Genomic DNA, 18,972 nt, shown 5'->3' with positions numbered 1-18,972 from the left:
TGCTGGGACTCCCACTGATCTCAAGAACAAGGGCTCCATGTCCCCGTCCTGATGGAGAGGCAGGTCGAGCATGCTTTCTGCCACTCCATTCGTTCTCTATGGGAATGCCAGAAACAGCGGTGCAGTGTACTTGGCTATCTCTGTCAGTCCAATAAAGAATGAATAGATGGGCAGGGAACATGTTCAGCCTGCCATTCCATCAGGACGGGGACATGGAACCCCTGTTCTTGGGATTAGTGGGGGTCCCAGCGATCAGTTAGTTATCCCCTATCCTGTGGTCAAGAGATAAGTTTGTATGTCCTCCCTGTGTTTGTGTGGGTTTCCTCTGGGTTCTCCGGTTTCCTCCCACTCTCCAAAGACCTACTGATAGGGAACTTAGATTGTGAGCCACATTGGAAACAGTTGGATGCTAATAAGTGCATAATATAAATAAAATAAAAAATAAAGAAGACAGGCATAGTGACATCTCACAGGTTGTGAGCGGTGGGGTCCCAATCGCTCGCTAAAAGTATAGGGCAGAAGGCTGACCACTTGTTTGATCGACAGCTATTCCATATACAAATACACTCTGCCTGGTCGAGCGTTCATATGTTCTCAATAGGGGAGTAAGCCGCTGCCAGGAGTTAGGACACCGCACTGCATGGTAGATGTTTGGATGGTCCTGCTGTATTTGGTAGGTTCGGCAGACATCCATCTAATGTGGCTACCTCTAAAGTGGAGTCAAATCAGTTACAGTAACCAAGAATGTCTAATACATTTCCATGAACTTAGTCTCTTGACAGGAATTAGTTAATATAGTGGACACCTACATTAGCTGGAGCTGGAAGCCAGAACACATTGGTAATTACAGCCAGTGCAACTCAGCCCATTGGATTGTCCACATTGGAAGCATTAGGTTTGTATTTTTACAGTCTCTGGGTGCAACAAGAATGTTTCCATTCACAAACAGCAATGAAGAAATAATATATAAGAAAGTTGAAAAAACATTGAATTCAATGGTGAAACTACCTCCATAGCAGCTGTAGTGGCTGTTACGGGGCCCACAGTGGAGGAGAGTAGGCCGTAATGGATGTCTGTAATGGATTACAGCCCGGGCCCTATTCCCCGGCCTGTATCTCACAAGCTGGCAAGATGCAGTAACAGCATCGTGCCTGCTGGGCTGAGTAGAAGAAGACACAGGCCGAGGATCATTCCCCAGCTTGCCCTCTCTGCTCCTGCGCTCTCTTAGCCCAACAGGCACATCTCCGCCTGCTGGAGATTGAAGGATGTGCTTTGTTCGTTGGGGGAACAGGGCTAGGTGAGTACATGAGGGATGAAACTTACCTCTGCCCATGCTGTGCCATCTCAATAGCTCTACGTGCGGGTACTGGTGAGCCGCCGTCTGTTCCACTAAGCACCTCCATAGATTTTCTCTCTGGCCTTCTCTTCCCATGACGAGTCAACATGGGAGAATCTACTCTTTTTCTAGGGGGGTCTATATAAAAATAAATGTGAGAATTACCAAGGAATGAAAAGTATTATCATTATAGGAAATGAGTGGAGATACGTTACCGACGTCTGCTCTTGGTGGGAGATCTTCATCCTCTTGGCTGGGATACCGCTCCTTACGATCCAGTAACAGGAAATAAATCATCTTCTCCTGGTTCTCTCTAAATATTAAGCAAGAAGCCGTTTAGACAAAGTTCAGCTTCTGTTCTCACTATAAAAATGGGTTTTGTCCAGTCTTTTGGCTGCAATAAAATCTTGCATTCTACAAAAGAGACATGTGGACCAAAGACTTGCATTATAATTGATACTGATAGTTGGCTAGATGCCTGACAGTCCTCATAGGGACCCCAAGTGGTTAACACCCTACTTTCCTTAATGCTTCCATTGCATCACTGTGACAATCTGACACACTTATCGTCTCGCCCTACACACGCCCAATTCTTGCCCCCCCCCCCCCCCCTTCCCCTCTATAGCCTACTAAAGGCAATCTTTGGCTTTTGGCCTGAAAGAAAGTGTGGCTAAGTGTGGCTATACATATAGATGAATGTTAGAATTTTGGGGGTGTCCCGACTTTCTCCTGATGGAAGATGCCACAGGAGGAAAGAAGGATTAGTTAGTTGGAGTTAGGGCTGTTTCACACGAGCGAGTCCATTGCGGGAATCGCGCTCCATGTGTGAGTGTGATCCTCCGCTCTGGACTTGCAGGAGAGCACGGCATTATCATGATTTATAATGCTATGTGTCTCTGCATGGCCTTTTATCCACAGAATCATAGTGACATAAAGCTGTCAGTTTGATTCTGTAGAAATAAGGCCATGCAGAGACACATAGCATTATAAATCATGATAATACCGTGCGCTCCTCCAGAGCGGAGGATCACACTCACACACGGAGCGCGATTTCCGCAATGGACTCGCTCGTGTGAAACAGCCCTTACTAATTCAAAAGAGGCGTTCCCATCTGGGACATTGATGGCATGTCACTAGAACAGGGATCTGCAACCTTCAGCACTCCAGCTGCTGTGAAACTACAACTCCCAGCATGCAAACATGCTCGGCTGCTCTTCTAACTCCCACAGAAGTAAATGAAGCATTCTGGGAGTTGTAGTTTCCAAACAGCTGGAGTGCCGGAGGCTGCTGATCCCTGCACTAGAATCTGCCATCAATGTCAGATAGATGCTGGTTCCACCTCTAGGACCTGCTCCTGTCTCCAGAATGGGGCATCTGAAGCGAGGTAGAACACATCGCACTTGCACGGCTTGCTCTCCATTCACTGCTAAGGAACTTTCGAAAACTGACTAGCGAGCAAGCTCAGGTATTTTCAGGGGTCCCATAGCGGTGAATGGAGAGCAAGCCGTCCATATGCACAGCCACCTCTCCATTCACCACTAAGGGACTGCTGGAAACAGCTGAGCCGGGGCTCGACTATTTTCGGAACTCCCATAGCAGAGAATGGAGGGTGGCTGCGCATACTCATCCCCGCTCCCAGCATTTGAGGGGCCCTTTTCTGGAGATAGGAGGGGGTCCTACCGATATATTCATCAATATCCCAGATCGGAATATAATAAGTCCTGATCCACATCATCTCCTAGCAACCGTGCGTGAAAATCGCACCACATCTGCACTTGCTTGCGATTTTCACGCAGCCCCATTCACTTCTATGGGGCCTGCGTTGCGTGAAAAACGCACAAAATAGAGCTTGCTGCGATTTTCACGCAACGCACAAGTGATGCGTGAAAATCACCGCTCATGTGAACAGCCCCATAGAAATGAATGAGTCCGGATTCAGTGCGGGTGCAATGCGTTCAACTCACGCATTGCACCCGCGCGGAAAACTCGCCCGTGTGAAAGGGGCCAAAGTTTGGGAAGCTGGACCGCACATGCACTGCCGACCTACATTCATTTCTATGGGAGCGTGAAAATAGCGTGACGCGCTGGGCTTAAGCTGGCTACAAAAAGCTCTTGTAATAGACGCCAAACATTGCAGCCACATCAGAACATACAAATCTTAGCATGTAAAAACAGGAAGGCATGCACATAAAAGATACATGGTATTATCTGTGGCTGTACACGTTCAAGGGATGGTATAAGATACGAAAAAAAGTCTGCTTTTTTTGTTCCATGTGCCGTGTCTGATATTGTAGCTCAGCCCCATTAATCTGAATGATGCTGAGCTGCAATACCAGACACAGCCCACGAGTGGCGCTGTTTCTTGGGGAAAAAAAGAAGACCTTTTTCCGTATAGAATGTGGATGAATGAGCACACTTATACATAGAGAAAGGTACCGCAAACATGATTTGCTCATGTTCCTAGATGACATTAATAGAAATACCAATCCAGACTCTTACTCTTCAGACAAGAGGTCCTGCAGTAATTTGTTGCGGTCTCTAAAGCAGCCTAGGGAGTGCATACTTTCCAACACATCAGGGTCCACGTCCTCCAGCGACGGCAAAGACCCCATCTGTACCTTCCTGGGAACTGCCTGCTCTGGTTCTGGTTCATTCTTTCCCCCACTGTATAAAAAAAAAAAAATTATGTCTGAAGATCACGCATGTATACATGGCTATCTGTCAGAAGTCTCCATGTATACAGCCATCTGCCCATGTGCTATGTACGTAGTGTTGCCAACCATCTAGCTGTCAGTAGGCTTAATATACACACACAGCAATCTGTCAGCGCTTCTGATCTTCATTTACATGCATATCCTATTCACAGACACATTTATCTGTCATCCCAGCATATACTGAGAACATATCACATGCATGCAATAAAACACCTGTGCACAAAATACAGCTAATAAAAAGGCATACACACAACACACAATACACACAAGTCACTCACTTATGCTACGGTGTAAATACTTACATGTACCAGGTGTGCTTCTGAATGTTTTCTAACTGCAAAGGAAAAAACATACAACTAACACATACTGCTATACGTCATCCATACTAGCTCTAACTGTGAAACTACACAAAATACAGCGCGTATTCCTCAGGTTGGTGCACACCTTACAGATAACCGGAAAAAAACCACATAAATGATGCTTAAAGGTTAGGTTGTGGACATCATCGGGGTTATGATAATCGGGCTAAAAAATCTTTTTTTCAATTGGTCTTCGTTAAAGATTTTCAGCAGTTTTTGTGATACATGCGGTTAATAATCAGTCATTTCTGAGTTCCATCAGCTGATGGCTCATCTCTGATCTCCTGACCTCATAAACACTCATTATAGCTAAACTCTTATCAAACCGATAAGAGTATGACTTCAATCATGTCAGGAGATCAGAGATAAGGCTTCATATAAGCAGTCAGCTGATGGAACTCAGAAGCGACTGATTTTTAAACCCATGTATCACAAAAACTGCTGAAGCTTTTTCTTACTGAGCCCCTCTCCTACAGCAGACAGAGAGGGAGGGTGTCATGTGCGAGCTCTCCTCTCTCTCTTTGTTCTAATGATCGGTGGGGGTCTCAGCACCCAGACCCCACTGATCAAAAGCTTCGACATGTCCCTATGACATATCAAACGTGAAGTGCAGTGGCCCTTTAACTTTAGCAACCAATGCCAAGCAGCTGCTGCCAAAGCAAATAAAACCATGGAGTGCATCAAGAGGCATACAGGTGAAACTCGAAATATTAGAATATCGTGCAAAGTTCATTTATTTCAGTAATGCAACTTAAAAGGTGAAACTAATATATGAGATTGACTCATTACATGCAAAGCGAGATATTTCAAGCCTTTATTTGTTATAATTTGGATGATTATGACTTACAGCTTATGAAACCCCAAAGTCACAATCTCAGGTCCCCTTTGCTCAGGGGGTATGGATTAATTAGCTGACTAGAGTGTGACACTATGAGCCTAGAATATTGAACCTTTTCACAATATTCTAATTTTAAGTTGTATTACTGAAATAAATGAACTTTTGCACAATATTAAATTTTTCGAGTTTCACCTATAGATGCTCATGACAAGAACACGGTTTTGCCTCTATACAAATCACTAGTGAGACCCATGTAATCTGGTGCACAATTTTAGGATGTAACTGAAGTGGAGCGTATGCAGAGTTGGTTAATAAGGGAACGGGTGGTTATCAGGTACAAATCTATTAATGGACAGTACAGAGATCTTTTTATACCTAGGGCATGTAACCATGACAAGAGGGCATCCTGGACAGCTACAGGAAAGAAGTTTTCACCAGATGGCCGCACAGGCATACAGATGTAGACAACACACAGTGTACATGGGACTCTAATATTGGGCAAATGACATCCGCCTTATAGAGGTTATGCCTTCCCCTTCATCGACACTGTTGGACTTGATGGACCTCTGTCTATTTCCAGTCTTACCCTTTATGTGACTACATAAGATAGAGACATCATTCAGATTATGAAAAAGAATAATCTTACAGTGTTTCTGGGGGCGCCGCTTATCTGAAGTAAAGTAAGGAAACTTCAGGTGCGTATTACTTTATTATACTGTATTAATTAAAAGGTAACTAAATCTTTACAAACCTTTTTGGAAAATGTTCTAAATCCCCCAAAAATTTTTTTTCTACTATTAATGATTTACTAAACAAATAGGCACCCGAAGTTCGTACATCACTCCGGAGAGGCTGTGTCTCCACTCTGACGAGTAGAAGGGAGTTAGATTGGAGACATCTTCCACTTATTTAACATCTAGGTCCTGAGACCTTGACCCTGGCGCACAGCTCTGGTATCTCCGCTATTTCGCAGCTTTAGGGCTCATGCACACGACCGTATGCATTTTGTGGTCCGCAAAACATTAATCCACAAAAAAAGCGGATGACATCCATGATACATCCGTTACATCCGCAAAGCAGACAAGAATAGGACATGTGCTTGTTTTTTTTTGCAGAACGGACTTGCGGACATACAGACATGGAATGCGCACTGAGTAATTTCCTTTTTTTTTTTTATGGCCCCATTAAAAGGAATGGTTCTGCATACGGGCCACAAAAAAAAAACGGAATGGACACTGACAAAAAAATTTTTTGTGTGCACGAGCCCTTATGCTGACAATCAGTTAGTGAGCTTCTCGGATCTTCAGGCTAGCCGCTAATTTATTTTTTTATAACTGTTTATAACTATGTCAGAGTTCAGCACATTTTAGAGAAACCCCCAAAACCTGGCCTTCAGCTTCCTATGAACTTTATCCATTATTTAAGCGATTCCTGTAAAAGGGCATTTAAGGGCATTTTGCCTTTTTTGTATCCTTTTATGTATCCTATCCCGAATTTACAAAAGTGCCTTATAAGCTAAAATGGGAGCGAGATTTGAAAGTGTCTTTTATACTTCCAATTCGAAGAGAGCGGTTAGTTGGCCAAAAAGGTTTTGAAAGGTGTCATGGAAAGATTCTACTTAGGTGGTATCTTACTCCAGTACTCACTATTACCCAGAGCTTTGGTGGAGGGGATGTGGGGGAAGAGATTTGATCCTTCACATGTGGTGGTTTGGTGCCTCTGTCTACAACTTTTGGCAAAATACATTTTCTTTTATCTCATGTCATCTAAACAAGAAGATTGCTCCAGACCCACTTCTTAAATTTGGAGACACTCCCACCTACAGGTTGCACCTTGGCCTGCCACGTGCTGTATGCGGCGAGACCCTTTATTGCCCGGTTTGTTTTATTTAGTTTTGGACACTTGATCCCCCCATAAGATTAATTTATTCTATGGAACAGCTCAAGGCCCTCCGTTTCAGTAGACTGAATTGGGGTTCCTTTACTCACCGCTCAGAGCCCATCGTTACCCCTCTTAACCTTTAACATCTGTGGATCATTTTGGTTGTTGTACCAATCTAATTTGCTAGGCCTGGCACTGATTTTATTGTACCCATCAGGTGTCTTTGCTGATGCCCTTTGCTGCTTTAGTTTAACAGGTAGCTCTGCTGATATTTGTATGAATACATAGGGGGTCATTTATTAAGACTGGCGTTTTAGACAGTCTTAATAATGCCCTGCACTGGCGGTGGATCTGCCGCAGTTATATGGAGGCGCTGGCCTGTATATAACCTCGGTGAATCCTCCGCCACTTCTAAATGTAAGCCCGCTTCCTTGCTGTCTTACATTTAGACCATTTTCTACGCCTAAAACGTAGCTAATGGTAAATAAGACGGCCCTGCTGGCCCATCCCCTTCCCTGTCCACTTTTTTAGACCTGGCGTGAGCGGAAAGAAGTCACAGATTGTGGCGCAAAGGACCTTTGCGCCACAATCTGCTCCAGAAATACGCTTAATTTAGGCTTATTTCCGTTTAATAAATGACCCCCATAATGTTTGGCTTTCTCTTCCATTTCTGTTGATCTTCTGTTTCACTAATGTTGGTGACATAGTTTTGTTAAATGCACAGATTCTACTGTTACATTCTTTTTTTTTGGAAATCCAATAAAAATTCTTAAACAAAAATAAAAATAAATTATTGGTACATTCATTTTTCGGGCCTTATCCACATCAAGACTGGGCCAATTAACCCTCTTCCATTTTCTATTCTTTAGTACATGCACCTTCTAAAGCAAGCTGTAACTTTTGTTTCATTCATTTATTTAAATTATGTCTGTCTTTTTTTGGTGATACTTGGGGCTTTTTTTAATGCAATTTTTAATTACAGTATTTTTTTTATACCCAGAAAAATTTAAAAAAGTAAAAAAAATAGTTTTTCACATTTTTCATAGCATAAAGTTCAACTAAATTACAATTTTAAACTGTGTCCCCTTTTCATTATCATCGTTTTGATATAGGGGATATATAGCTTAGGCCTCTTTCACACGACCGTTTTTCCCCCCCCCGTTTACGGGCCGTTTTTTGCGTTCCGTAGACGGTCCGTATACGGAACCATTGATTTCAATGGTTTCGCAAAAAAAACGGAATGTACCCCATATGCATTCCGTTTCCGTATTTCCGTTTTATTGAAAGATAGAACATGTCCTATTATTGCCCGCAAATCACGTTCCGTGGCTCCATTCAAGTCAATGGGTTCGCAAAAAAAACGGATCACATACGGATATGCATCCGTATGTCTTCCGTATCCGTTCCGTTTTTTTGCGGAATCATCTATTGAAAATGTTATGCCCAGCCCAATTTTTTCTATGAAATTACTGTATACTGTATATGCCATACGGAAAAACGGAACGGAAACGGAAACACAACGGAAACAAAAAACGGAACAACGGATCCGTTTAAAACGGATCGCAAAACACTGAAAAAGCCATACGGTCATGTGAAAGAGGCCTTACAGAGGGCAATGCCGAGGCTAGAAGCTGCTGTGTGGGTTAGTGGTGGCATTCTTTTTTTTTTTATTTGTATTATTATATTTTTTTATATTTTGTCTTTTGCAGTTACCCAGGACTCGGCGATCACACGATTACTGGGACTGAAGCAGAATGGTCACCGCTTGATCTGTATACACTGTATAGATCTGTACCCAGTGATGGAGAAGGCAGACACAATGAAAACTGTCTCTCCCTTCTCTATGGCTTCTCTCAAAGACAACGGGCTCCCTGCTCCTGCAGGATTAGCGCGCAGCTGACATTGAGGGGCATCTTTGCAGAGGTAAACATGAACCACCTGGATGTATAAAGTCTATGGCTGGTTAAGCGAAACCTATCGACCCCTGCTCCATCCTAAGGTACAAAGATTAGGTGTTCACCAAGGTTAAGGTCGCATATGTCATCTACTGGCTGGACTATTGGATCCACCAAGTTCACCAGAAGTTTAGAATCCCCTGATGAACCTGTCAATGATTTGATAGTGAGGCCACCTCTTTCGGGGCGATTACTCCGCTTTTACAAGCCAGGGCCAGAAGTGTCTGGAAGCAGCTCACTCCATTCTCCCCATTGAGAACACATGCACACCTGGCCAAGCCGAGCAGACATATGTATAGGGGGGTTGGAAGGAATAACTGTCGGCTGAATGGACCCCATTAGGGACAAGACAGTGAGGTGCATTGGGTGCTGTTGGGGTCCATTATGTGATGCATCTATTACAATGTTGGGCTTCTGTTATAAATGAAAGCACAAGGCAGATGTTAACTGGGCCGTAAACATATTTTCCTTACAACTGATGTATAAGTTTGATAATCAATATCTTGATCTGTATCACATGAGGGGATTCTACATAGTGGTCTTTTCCCAACATAATTCTTAAAGGGATCCTGCTACGTTGTAAATGCAGTGCAATGTGTGAGCAGCATGTTTTAGGGGGAAGTACATTATCATTGATTCACTACATATTCCTCACCGTCAATCTCTTGATGGGATCCACCTCGATCATCCCACATAAGAGGTTCTGACAATCGGGGGGAATAAAATGTGGCATATGGAAGACCCCTCGTTTCACCTTCTCCAGGAGCTGCCTTAGGTTGTCATCATCAAATGGGAGAGCACCCTGAAATACAACAAAACAGTCAATGCCTTCAAAACTAAGCTCCAGGGGTGCGAGAATATACGTCCAGTTTCCAATATTATTATCCATTAAACCCTCCAAATTATGGGGGCAGTCAGGCACTCTTGGACATAGACTGGCCGGCTAACCTTTCCCCGGCTCATCCTTATTATGGCAGTGTCGGAGGTGTTACTCTCCATACACATTGATATGCATGTTCGGCCAAGCCAAACACAAATACGTCGATCGATGGTGTGTAGTTTGTTGTGTTAATTCTTGGTGAAGGTTTTCAGCCTAAGGATATAATAAAACTGTTTCTGACATACAAGGATGCCCTTATGAGGAGTTGGAGTCTAGTACTTGGGGACCTTCACTGAACATTTCAGGAGAAGCAGTTAATAAAAGTTTAATAATATTTTTTTTCTGCCACCACTAGGGGGAGCTGTATAACACCCAATACAGTACAGTTTCCATTATGGTTGGTGCAGGTAGCAGAAATATTACCTTGTAACTTATGGTTGTGTGAAGGGAAATAGGGATTTGGAGTTCTGTATAACAAATACAAACTCTTATGAATCTGTTGGATGCAAATCGGGTTTTCAGGACTTACTTATTGATGACCTATCCTTTGTACAGGTCATCAATATCAGATTGGTGGGGGTCCGACCCCCACCAGTCCCACTAGCCACCAGAACCAGGCACCAATACTGTTCACTGTTTAGTGGCAGAGTCTGGTTCTTCCATTCACTTGATATATTGATGATGTATCCTAAGGACAGATCAAAAAGTCATGGAAAACCCCTTTAATTTGCATAAATACAATGAAGTTATAGACACACTTTTGAATTACTCCACCTCAATCACCATCCTAAATGACTAACTAGGAATATCAGATGTTAGCCCTTACACCTCTCTAGACCTCCATGAGAAATTATCCCTATTATCATCATTGACCATCAATGGTACTGGTCTTACCTGCTAAACTGCTTTAGATCACCAGACATTTAACAGGAATACTATCCCCCCCCCCAACTACAGTTAGAGCACGTAGAAGTCAGTATAATGGGGTAGGGGCTCTGCTGTGGGCAACAATAAGTTTGACACCTCTCCCCATAAAAACCCCAAATTTCCTCCTAAAGTGAAATGTATATGTACGTACAGGACAGCAATTACTTCTCTTTCTGGAGGAGAGCTATTTGCACATTGTCACTATGGGTGCTCTTCTTGCTTGTGCTCTTTGAGCATCTTTCATCTCTCTACAGCGAGAGATAAATACTGGATAATAATAATGGAGGATGAGCCTGCAGCATTTTTATTGAGACTGATATTGCGATGTCTCTAAACTTCCTGTGCTCCCAGGAAATACCCTATTGTAGTGTTTACCACAGGACGAATAATGAGGTCGTTCATCGCTGGCAAAAGTTAGAAGTTACATCCGACTAAAGTAAAAAGAAGAGCAAGATCATAAACTTTTCAAACTTTATTATGCCATCTTTTTTCTGCCACAGCAGTGTTCATAAAAGCGTTTGAGTTGTGCTGGCGCTGCAGTAATCTGCAGGGAGATGTTACGTGTCCATAGAGGAGGCTGCAGGAGAAGAATCGCTCAGTGGTAAATGCAGATAATTACACAGCGTTCTGAAGGATCAGACGGGATATTTATGCTCAGAGGAGGAAGATCCCTCATAACGAAGCCTAAAACTCACCAAGCTTCAGCTCAATGAAACCTGTCTGAAGATAAAGAAGTATTTCCGCTCAATTTAATTATATACAAATGCAAAACATCATTATTTTCCACAAGGGATCCATTTCCATGGCCTTACTATGTATGTTTTACATTGAAAGGGGATGTCGGGTTTTAGAAACGCCTATTAAATTACAGGATTCTGACCATTCATGACCCTCTTCTATTAGTCTGAATGGCTGCAAAGTGGATTCCTTGCTTTGAAGGACCCAGTATGTCCAAGCATTACGCAGACAACCCACTGAGTTCAATGAGATGATGTAATACTTCAGTTCCCCTGTGGGAGTGCTGCAGGAAAACTGAGCACTTGTCAGGTTCCGGGGAAGATTTTCCATTCCTCTGCTCCAGGGTAGGAACGGAAAAAGTAAAAAGTAAAAATGGGAGCACAGGATTGGACACGTGGCTGTATTAGCATTCAACAGGTCCCGCTGACTTTAATGGGGTCTGATGGGTTTCTGTTAAGGTGTCCATTCTGCTGGGCAATATGTCGCTGTGTGCAGCGGTATTTAGTCCTGCATTTTGCTGGAATTCGAACATAGCCTTAAAAGTGATTGCAGAGGGTCTCAGCAGCAGGACATCCCCTGATCAGCTATTCAGCTGACAAAAAGGTATTGTCCAAAGGCATTTGTCCCATTATGCTTCACCACTGTCATTGCAACATGTCTTGGTACAGCTACTTTAATATTTTCTCAATATGCTACTTGTAGACTTTTGAACTTAGGTATTCTGGGACCAAATCTACAGCTTGTTGAGCTATAAACTCTTCCCAACCTACCATGGTGATACATGCCCTCATGGCCGTATGTATTTTGCAGTCTGTAAATTGTGGACCTACAAAATACGGATACCGTGTTACATCTGTATTTTTTGTGAACCCATTGACTTCAATGGGTCCATGGTCCGCATTTTGCGACCAAGTATAGGACATGTTCGACCTTTCTGCAGAACGGACATATGGATGCAGAAAACACATGGATCAGTATGTCCATTCCATGAAAAGATAGACTATGTCCGCAAAATGTGGACCACAGACCCACTGAAGTCAATGCGAAAGCGAAAAAAAAAATGTGGACGGCACATGGACCACATCCGAATTTCGCGGTTTCAGCATGGCAAAACGGACACGGTTGTGTGCATGAGGCCTTACTTAGACTATAGTACGGACATGGCCATTGTCTCCACCGTAGTTTGTGTATTACTGGACTTGAAATTCTCCTTTACGTTTATTAAATGCAATGTACTCTGTACATATTTGATGCTTCTGTAAAAGTCCTTCTGTAAAAGGGTATTCGATGAAAAGGGTATTGGAAACCTGAGTGGGAGCTGAGATGCAGTACCCCGGGACGGCCACTACACGGTGGACAGAGCCTCCTGCAGCCAGCTCCCTGAAACTGCTGATCGGTGGGGTGCAGGGTATCGGCCCACACCAATCCGATACTGATGATCTATCCAGAGGATAGGCCATCAATGCCTGTAGCTAGGACAACCCCTTTAAAGCAAATTGTAGTAAAATCATTTTAAACGGTTGAACCTGCACCAGAGTTTGTAGTCCTAGGGCAGAACCTATGGCGAACCTTTTAGAGACCAAGTGCCCAAACTGCAACCCAAAACCCACTTATTTATCGCAAAGTGCCAACACGGCAAATTAACCTGAATACTATAGTCCCGTATAGTGTATCTTCCATGTACTTTATCATTTAGCTATAATAGCCGGCCTACATTCAGTGCGATGCCTGTGCTGTTCATAGTGCGCCCTGCGCTGATGAATGGCAGGAGAAGTCTAAAGGATATTGGTACACCACTGACTTTCTCCAGGGGGTGGGTGCCCACAGAGAGGGCTCTGAGTGCCACCTATGGCACCCGTGCCAAAGATTCGCCACCACTGTCCTAGAGGTTCATAGGAAGTCATAAATAACTAGTATATTCCTTTTACAACCTATTATGTTCTACACAGCTTAACCCTACAGTAAAGCCTAATGTACAGTATAGTGGGGTAGCGATCTTGAAAAATACATACAGGTTTCATTGCCACCTCCATGCATTATGCTGTATGCAGCCTGTCATCCCTGATGAACCCGGGAAGTTATTGAGGTTATTGTAGCGGCAGACACTATTGTAGGCGTAGTTTGTATGGTGAGGTTTCTGGATTTTGGGGGGCACCAGTGCTACCCTACTTACAAAAGTATGAACACCAACCCAGGGGCAACTTCTCATTACTTTTTTGCATTTGCCTATTAGAATAGAGGAACACCATTTTTTGTAGATTACACTAGAAATTGTCTGCAAGCCATAAACTCTCACCACAAGTAAAGCGAACAAGATGACTCCACAGCTCCAGATGTCAGCCTTTCTGCCATCATATTTCTCACCCTGTGAACAACGGAAAGGGTTAATGGGTATTACAGTCTAACCACTTATTGGCAAAGTTGTGACGCTGTGTAAAATGTAAATAAATGTAAGTAAAAAACAGAATGAAATGATTTGCAAATTTCATAACCCCATATTATAATTTACAATAGATCATAGGACACAAATCGGATGTTGAAAGTGAGACATTTGACCATTTCATGAACAAAAAAATTAAAGGGAGTCTGTCAGCAGAATTTGCCTTTATACACTGCTTACATAGCACTGCAGCATAACTATAGATGAGTCAAATGGTACCTTTGTCCTTTTGTTTTGATGTTTACCAGGGTCAAAAACGTAGTTTTATTCATATGTAAATAAAGGATCGTAAGTGCCCAGGGGGCGGTGTTCGGTTTGTAAGTGCCCAGGGGGCGGTGTTCGGTTTGTAAGTGCCCAGGGGCGGAGTTCGGTCTGTAAGTGCCCAGGGGGCGGTGTTCGGTTTGTAAGTGCCCAGGGGCGGAGTTCGGTCTGTAAGTGCCCAGGGGCGGAGTTCGGTCTGTAAGTGCCCAGGGGCGGAGTTCGGTCTGTAAGTGCCCAGGGGCGGAGTTCGGTCTGTAAGTGCCCAGGGGCGGAGTTCGGTCTGTAAGTGCCCAGGGGCGGCGTTCGGTCTGTAAGTGCCCAGGCCGCTCTGCCCTGCTGGCTCATGCGCACTGTGATGACTATTGTGGGCAGCAGCATCGTTCCATGCAGTGTGCATGCGCCGGCGGGATCTCGGTCAGTACACTGGAAGACGCAAGAGGCTTACAGGGCGAGCCAAGCAACAGGCTGGGGAGGGGTTATGTGAGAAGAAGGAAGAGCGGCCTGGGCACTTACAGCCAGAACGCTGCCCCTGGGCACTTACAGCCAGAACGCTGCCCCTGGGCACTTACAGCCAGAACGCTGCCCCTGGGCACTTGCGAGCCCTCATTTACATATGAATAAAACGGCGTTTTTGTCCCTGGTGAACATCAAAACAAAAGGACAAAGGTACCTTTTGACTCATCTATAGTTATGCTACAGGGCTATGTAAGCGGTCTATAAAGGCAATTTTTGGTGACAGACTCCCTTTAACTCATTTAGAACTTGGTGGTAGCAACACATCTCCAAAAAATGTGGACAGGGCCATGTCTACCATGTCTGTAAACGTCTGGGAAGTGAGGAGAGCAATTGCTGGAGTTTTGGGAGAGAAGTGTTGCCCCATTCTTGTCTGATGTAGGATTCTAGCTGCTCAACAGTCCTGGGTCTTCTTTGCCGCATTTTTCGTTTCATGATGCGCCAAATGTTTTCCATTGGTGAAAGTTCTGGACTGCAAGCAGTCAGCCCAGCATCTGGACTCTTGTCCTGTGAAGCCATGCTGCTGTGAAGGATGCAGTATGTAGTTCAGTTCCTTCGCTAAAAGAGACAATGTCTGGATGGGAGCGTATATTATTACAAAACCCTTATATACTGTTCAGCATTGAAGGTGCCTTTCCGGATGTGGACGCTGCTCATGCCATAGGCACTAATGCAGGCTTTTAAACTATACGATGATAACAAGCTGGATGGTCCCTCTCCTTTTGAGTCCACAGCACACGGCGTCTGTGGTTTCCAAAAATAATTTTACATTTTGATTCATCTGACCACAGAACAGTTTCCCATTTTCCTCAGTCCATTTTAAATGAGCTTTGGCCCAGAGAAGACAGCAGTGTTTCTACATTGTGTTGACATATGGCCTCTTCTTTGCATGATAGAGATATAACTTTCATTTGTTGATTGCCCGGTAAACTGAGTTAACAGAAAATGATTTCTGGAAGTGCTCCTAAGCCCATGCAATGATTTCCAGTACAGAATAATGCCTGTTTTTAATGCAGTGCCGCCCGGGGCACATAGATCACAAGCATTCAATACTTTCCATCAACCTTATCCCTTGTGCACACAGGGATTTCTCCAGATTCTCAGAGTTTTTTGATATTAGGTACTGTAGATGGTGGGTGGGATATTCAAAGTCTTCGCAATTTTACATTGAAGAACATTTTTCTGAAATTGTTCTACAATTTTTAGATGAATTTTTTGGGCGGATTAGTAAACCTTTTATTAGTACCACTTACTTTTCCAGCCTTTGTTGCCCCTGTCCCAACTTTTTTTGAGATGTGTTGCTGCCATCAAGTTCTAAACGAGTAAATGTCTCACTCTCAACATCTGATACGTGCTCTATGTTCTATTGTAAATAAAATATGGGTCTATGAGGTTTGCAAATCTTTGAATTCTGCTTTTATTCACATGTTACACAGTGTCCCAACTTTTTTGGAATTGGGGTTGTACATTATTCTCTACAGGGAAACTGAGGACTCACCCTGATCACTTCTGGACAGGCATAGTGTGGAGATCTGGAAGAAAAGAAGAACATGTAAGAACACAATACACTAAGAAGCTCATAATTAAACCTAAAGCCATTGTGCTGCCTGTAGTCTATGTCCCCCCCGCTAGAGTACAGCAGTTCAATACAGATCATAACCTTATGATTCACTATACTTACCCACAACTGGTCTCCAACAAGCTGTCTCCGACCTGCAGAGAGGCCATGCCGAAATCTGCTATTCGGATATTGTTCTTCTCATCCAGAAGTAAGTTCTCAGGTTTTAGATCTCTGTGACTGATAAAGGAAGAAATATAAATGCCGATCGTCTAAGAACGGCCATTTTTGGTCACTTCCACATAGTTTCAAATTACATAAAACACCCCCACCCCCATAAACTGCTACAGTGGGAACAATTTTTGCACATACTTGACCATGTACTGATGTAACGGTTATTCCTAATGGTGGCTATTTTGGTATAAAATATGTATAAAGCTTGAAGTAGCAATTTAAAGCAAATTTGTCAGGGCCCCTATTCAACTTGAGGGCCACAAATGATAGAGGGGACACTTTATATTCAATAGGTTTGTATTTGATTTACTATTTTCATATAAAAAGCTGTCTAAATTCTGCCAGGACTCATAGAAGCCTGTGACGCCTGCTATCTCCGCCCATGCAGAGTGACTGACAGCTCTGCATTCAAACCCATACAGGAAGCGCTCTGCGTGGGCGGAGTTAGCAGGACTCACAGGTTTTCTCTGTGATTCCAGGCAGCATTTCAACAGCTTTTTATATAAAAATACTGAATCAGATTATAGAAAACTGTAAATCCCCAGGTTCAGCATCCTTCCCTCGATTCTATGTTGCCTTTGATAGTGTACCATATGACGCCTAACAAATCTGCTTTAATGTAGAGCCTTCAAAAGGAGAAGAAAGCTTTGATCTATGAAAACAGGCAGAGAAAAATAAAAACCAGTGATTATGACATAAAAATAGAATTTTCTGCATGTTCTAGATAGTATATCTCAGTATAGATCAGAGGTCTTCAACCTATGGCTCCCCAGCTGTTTCACAGTTGGACAGGCATAGGTATGGAGACTGCTGCTCACAGTGATCTCACTGGTCATCAGGTCAAGATTCACATATAGATGTTGAATCCAAGGAATCAAAACTAGTAATGGAAGCCCGTCTCTTACCAGATGGAGTGACTATGACAGAAGTCCAGAGCGGAAATGATCTGACGGAAGAATTTTCTTGCTTCCTTTGGGGTGAGACGTCCTTTCTTTACCAGGTAGTCAAAAAGTTCTCCACCAGACACATGTTCCAGAACCAAGTATCTGGAGAGATCACACAGAGAAAAGGTGATGTAAGCAACAGTTTTGGAAATGGGCAGTCAAGAGAGTCTGGCAAGTTAAGAATGAAAAATATCTAGTGAGCCTATAGTCATATTCCATAAATCTAAATTTCTTAAAGGAAGTGTCGGTGGGAGTCTGTGTAATGTGAGCCCACCAATTGCAGGGACAAAGGGGGCCACAGAGCTACTCCAAGCACCAAACCTATCTGCGTCACTTAAAAAAAAGCCTTCAAATAAAAGAATTGCTAAAAAATCTAATGATTACGATAAAAAGGAAAAAAATGATTGGGATGTAAAGATAAAAATAAAACAATAAGGTAGTATGCGCTATCGATGAATAGTCAGGAGGGTGGTCCCCATCTCAGCTTTAGTGCATCCTGCGCATGTGAAGTACACAGATGTAGGCAAGGCCAGTACTCGTTGCTTCACTGCACCAGGTGTCACTGGAACTGGCCTGCAAACCAGGACTGCATGACTGCTCCCGAGTCCGGGACCACCCACATGACTATTCACAGGTGGCATGCGCTACTTTATCATTATATTTTTTCCTCTTTGCTGAAAGTGACACTTTACAAACATCTTGCCATACTTTACAAACTTATGGAGGCGGTTTAGGGGTTTCTTATGTGATGACAAGTTCCCTGTAATACAATTTTTTATCTTTTTTTTTTTTTTTTAGAAGACCCCTTTGCCCTATGAAAATGTAATAATTTACTGAAATTTAAAGGGAATCTCCCAATTGACATACAGTCCTATCTGCAAGCAGCATGTCATAAAGCAGGAGGGGCTGAGCAGACCATGGAAAAAGATTCAGTATAACTGGTATTTTATTCAAAAAATTGGAGTGCTGCTTTTTTTCTTTTTGCATCAACTGTGAATCCTGGTCATTGATCCTGAGGGGGTTGCCCCCAGCTATTTGGTATTTTATTCACTTATGCTTAGGAATCCAGAGGGCGGTGTTCATCAGTGATTGACAGGTATGTCTATATGCATGGTCATAGAAGGGAAGCGGTTAATCACTTAGTAGGATCACCCATTGAACTACTAAGCACATACAGGTCTTCAGGGGCGGACTGGGAACTTAAAGTGGTCCTGGGAAAAAAGACTTAAAGTGGCCCCGTGTTGTAGGCAAGTCCAAATTGACAGCAGGCGGGGCAACACATGTAGGTAGGGCCAACACAAGCCACAAGTAGACAGGACCAGCGATACCGTAGTGCAGCACAAAATGACGCCCCAGCAAAATCAAATACCACAATGCAGCATAAACTATTGCCC

General features: G+C 43.3%; 1 protein-coding gene across 1 annotated transcript in view; it reads right to left on the bottom strand.

Annotated features, from left to right (window-relative positions):
- BRSK2 (BR serine/threonine kinase 2) overlaps positions 1-18,972 on the bottom strand; it is a 136,418-nt gene that overhangs the window by 36,922 nt on the left and 80,524 nt on the right. Inside the window, exons 4-12 of the mRNA XM_040409570.1 lie at positions 17,540-17,680; positions 16,524-16,640; positions 16,341-16,374; positions 13,925-13,993; positions 9,739-9,885; positions 4,353-4,384; positions 3,836-4,000; positions 1,552-1,649; positions 1,324-1,474 (exon numbers count right to left, since the gene is read on the bottom strand). Of these exons, the coding sequence (XP_040265504.1) occupies positions 1,324-1,474; positions 1,552-1,649; positions 3,836-4,000; positions 4,353-4,384; positions 9,739-9,885; positions 13,925-13,993; positions 16,341-16,374; positions 16,524-16,640; positions 17,540-17,680 (954 nt within the window). The remainder of the gene's footprint in view (positions 1-1,323; positions 1,475-1,551; positions 1,650-3,835; positions 4,001-4,352; positions 4,385-9,738; positions 9,886-13,924; positions 13,994-16,340; positions 16,375-16,523; positions 16,641-17,539; positions 17,681-18,972) is intronic.

This window comes from Bufo bufo, chromosome 10 (assembly GCF_905171765.1).
Source record: "Bufo bufo chromosome 10, aBufBuf1.1, whole genome shotgun sequence".
Lineage (NCBI taxonomy): Eukaryota > Metazoa > Chordata > Amphibia > Anura > Bufonidae > Bufo > Bufo bufo.
Note: the sequence above shows the minus strand (reverse complement) of the source record. Positions and strands in the feature narration are given on the sequence as shown.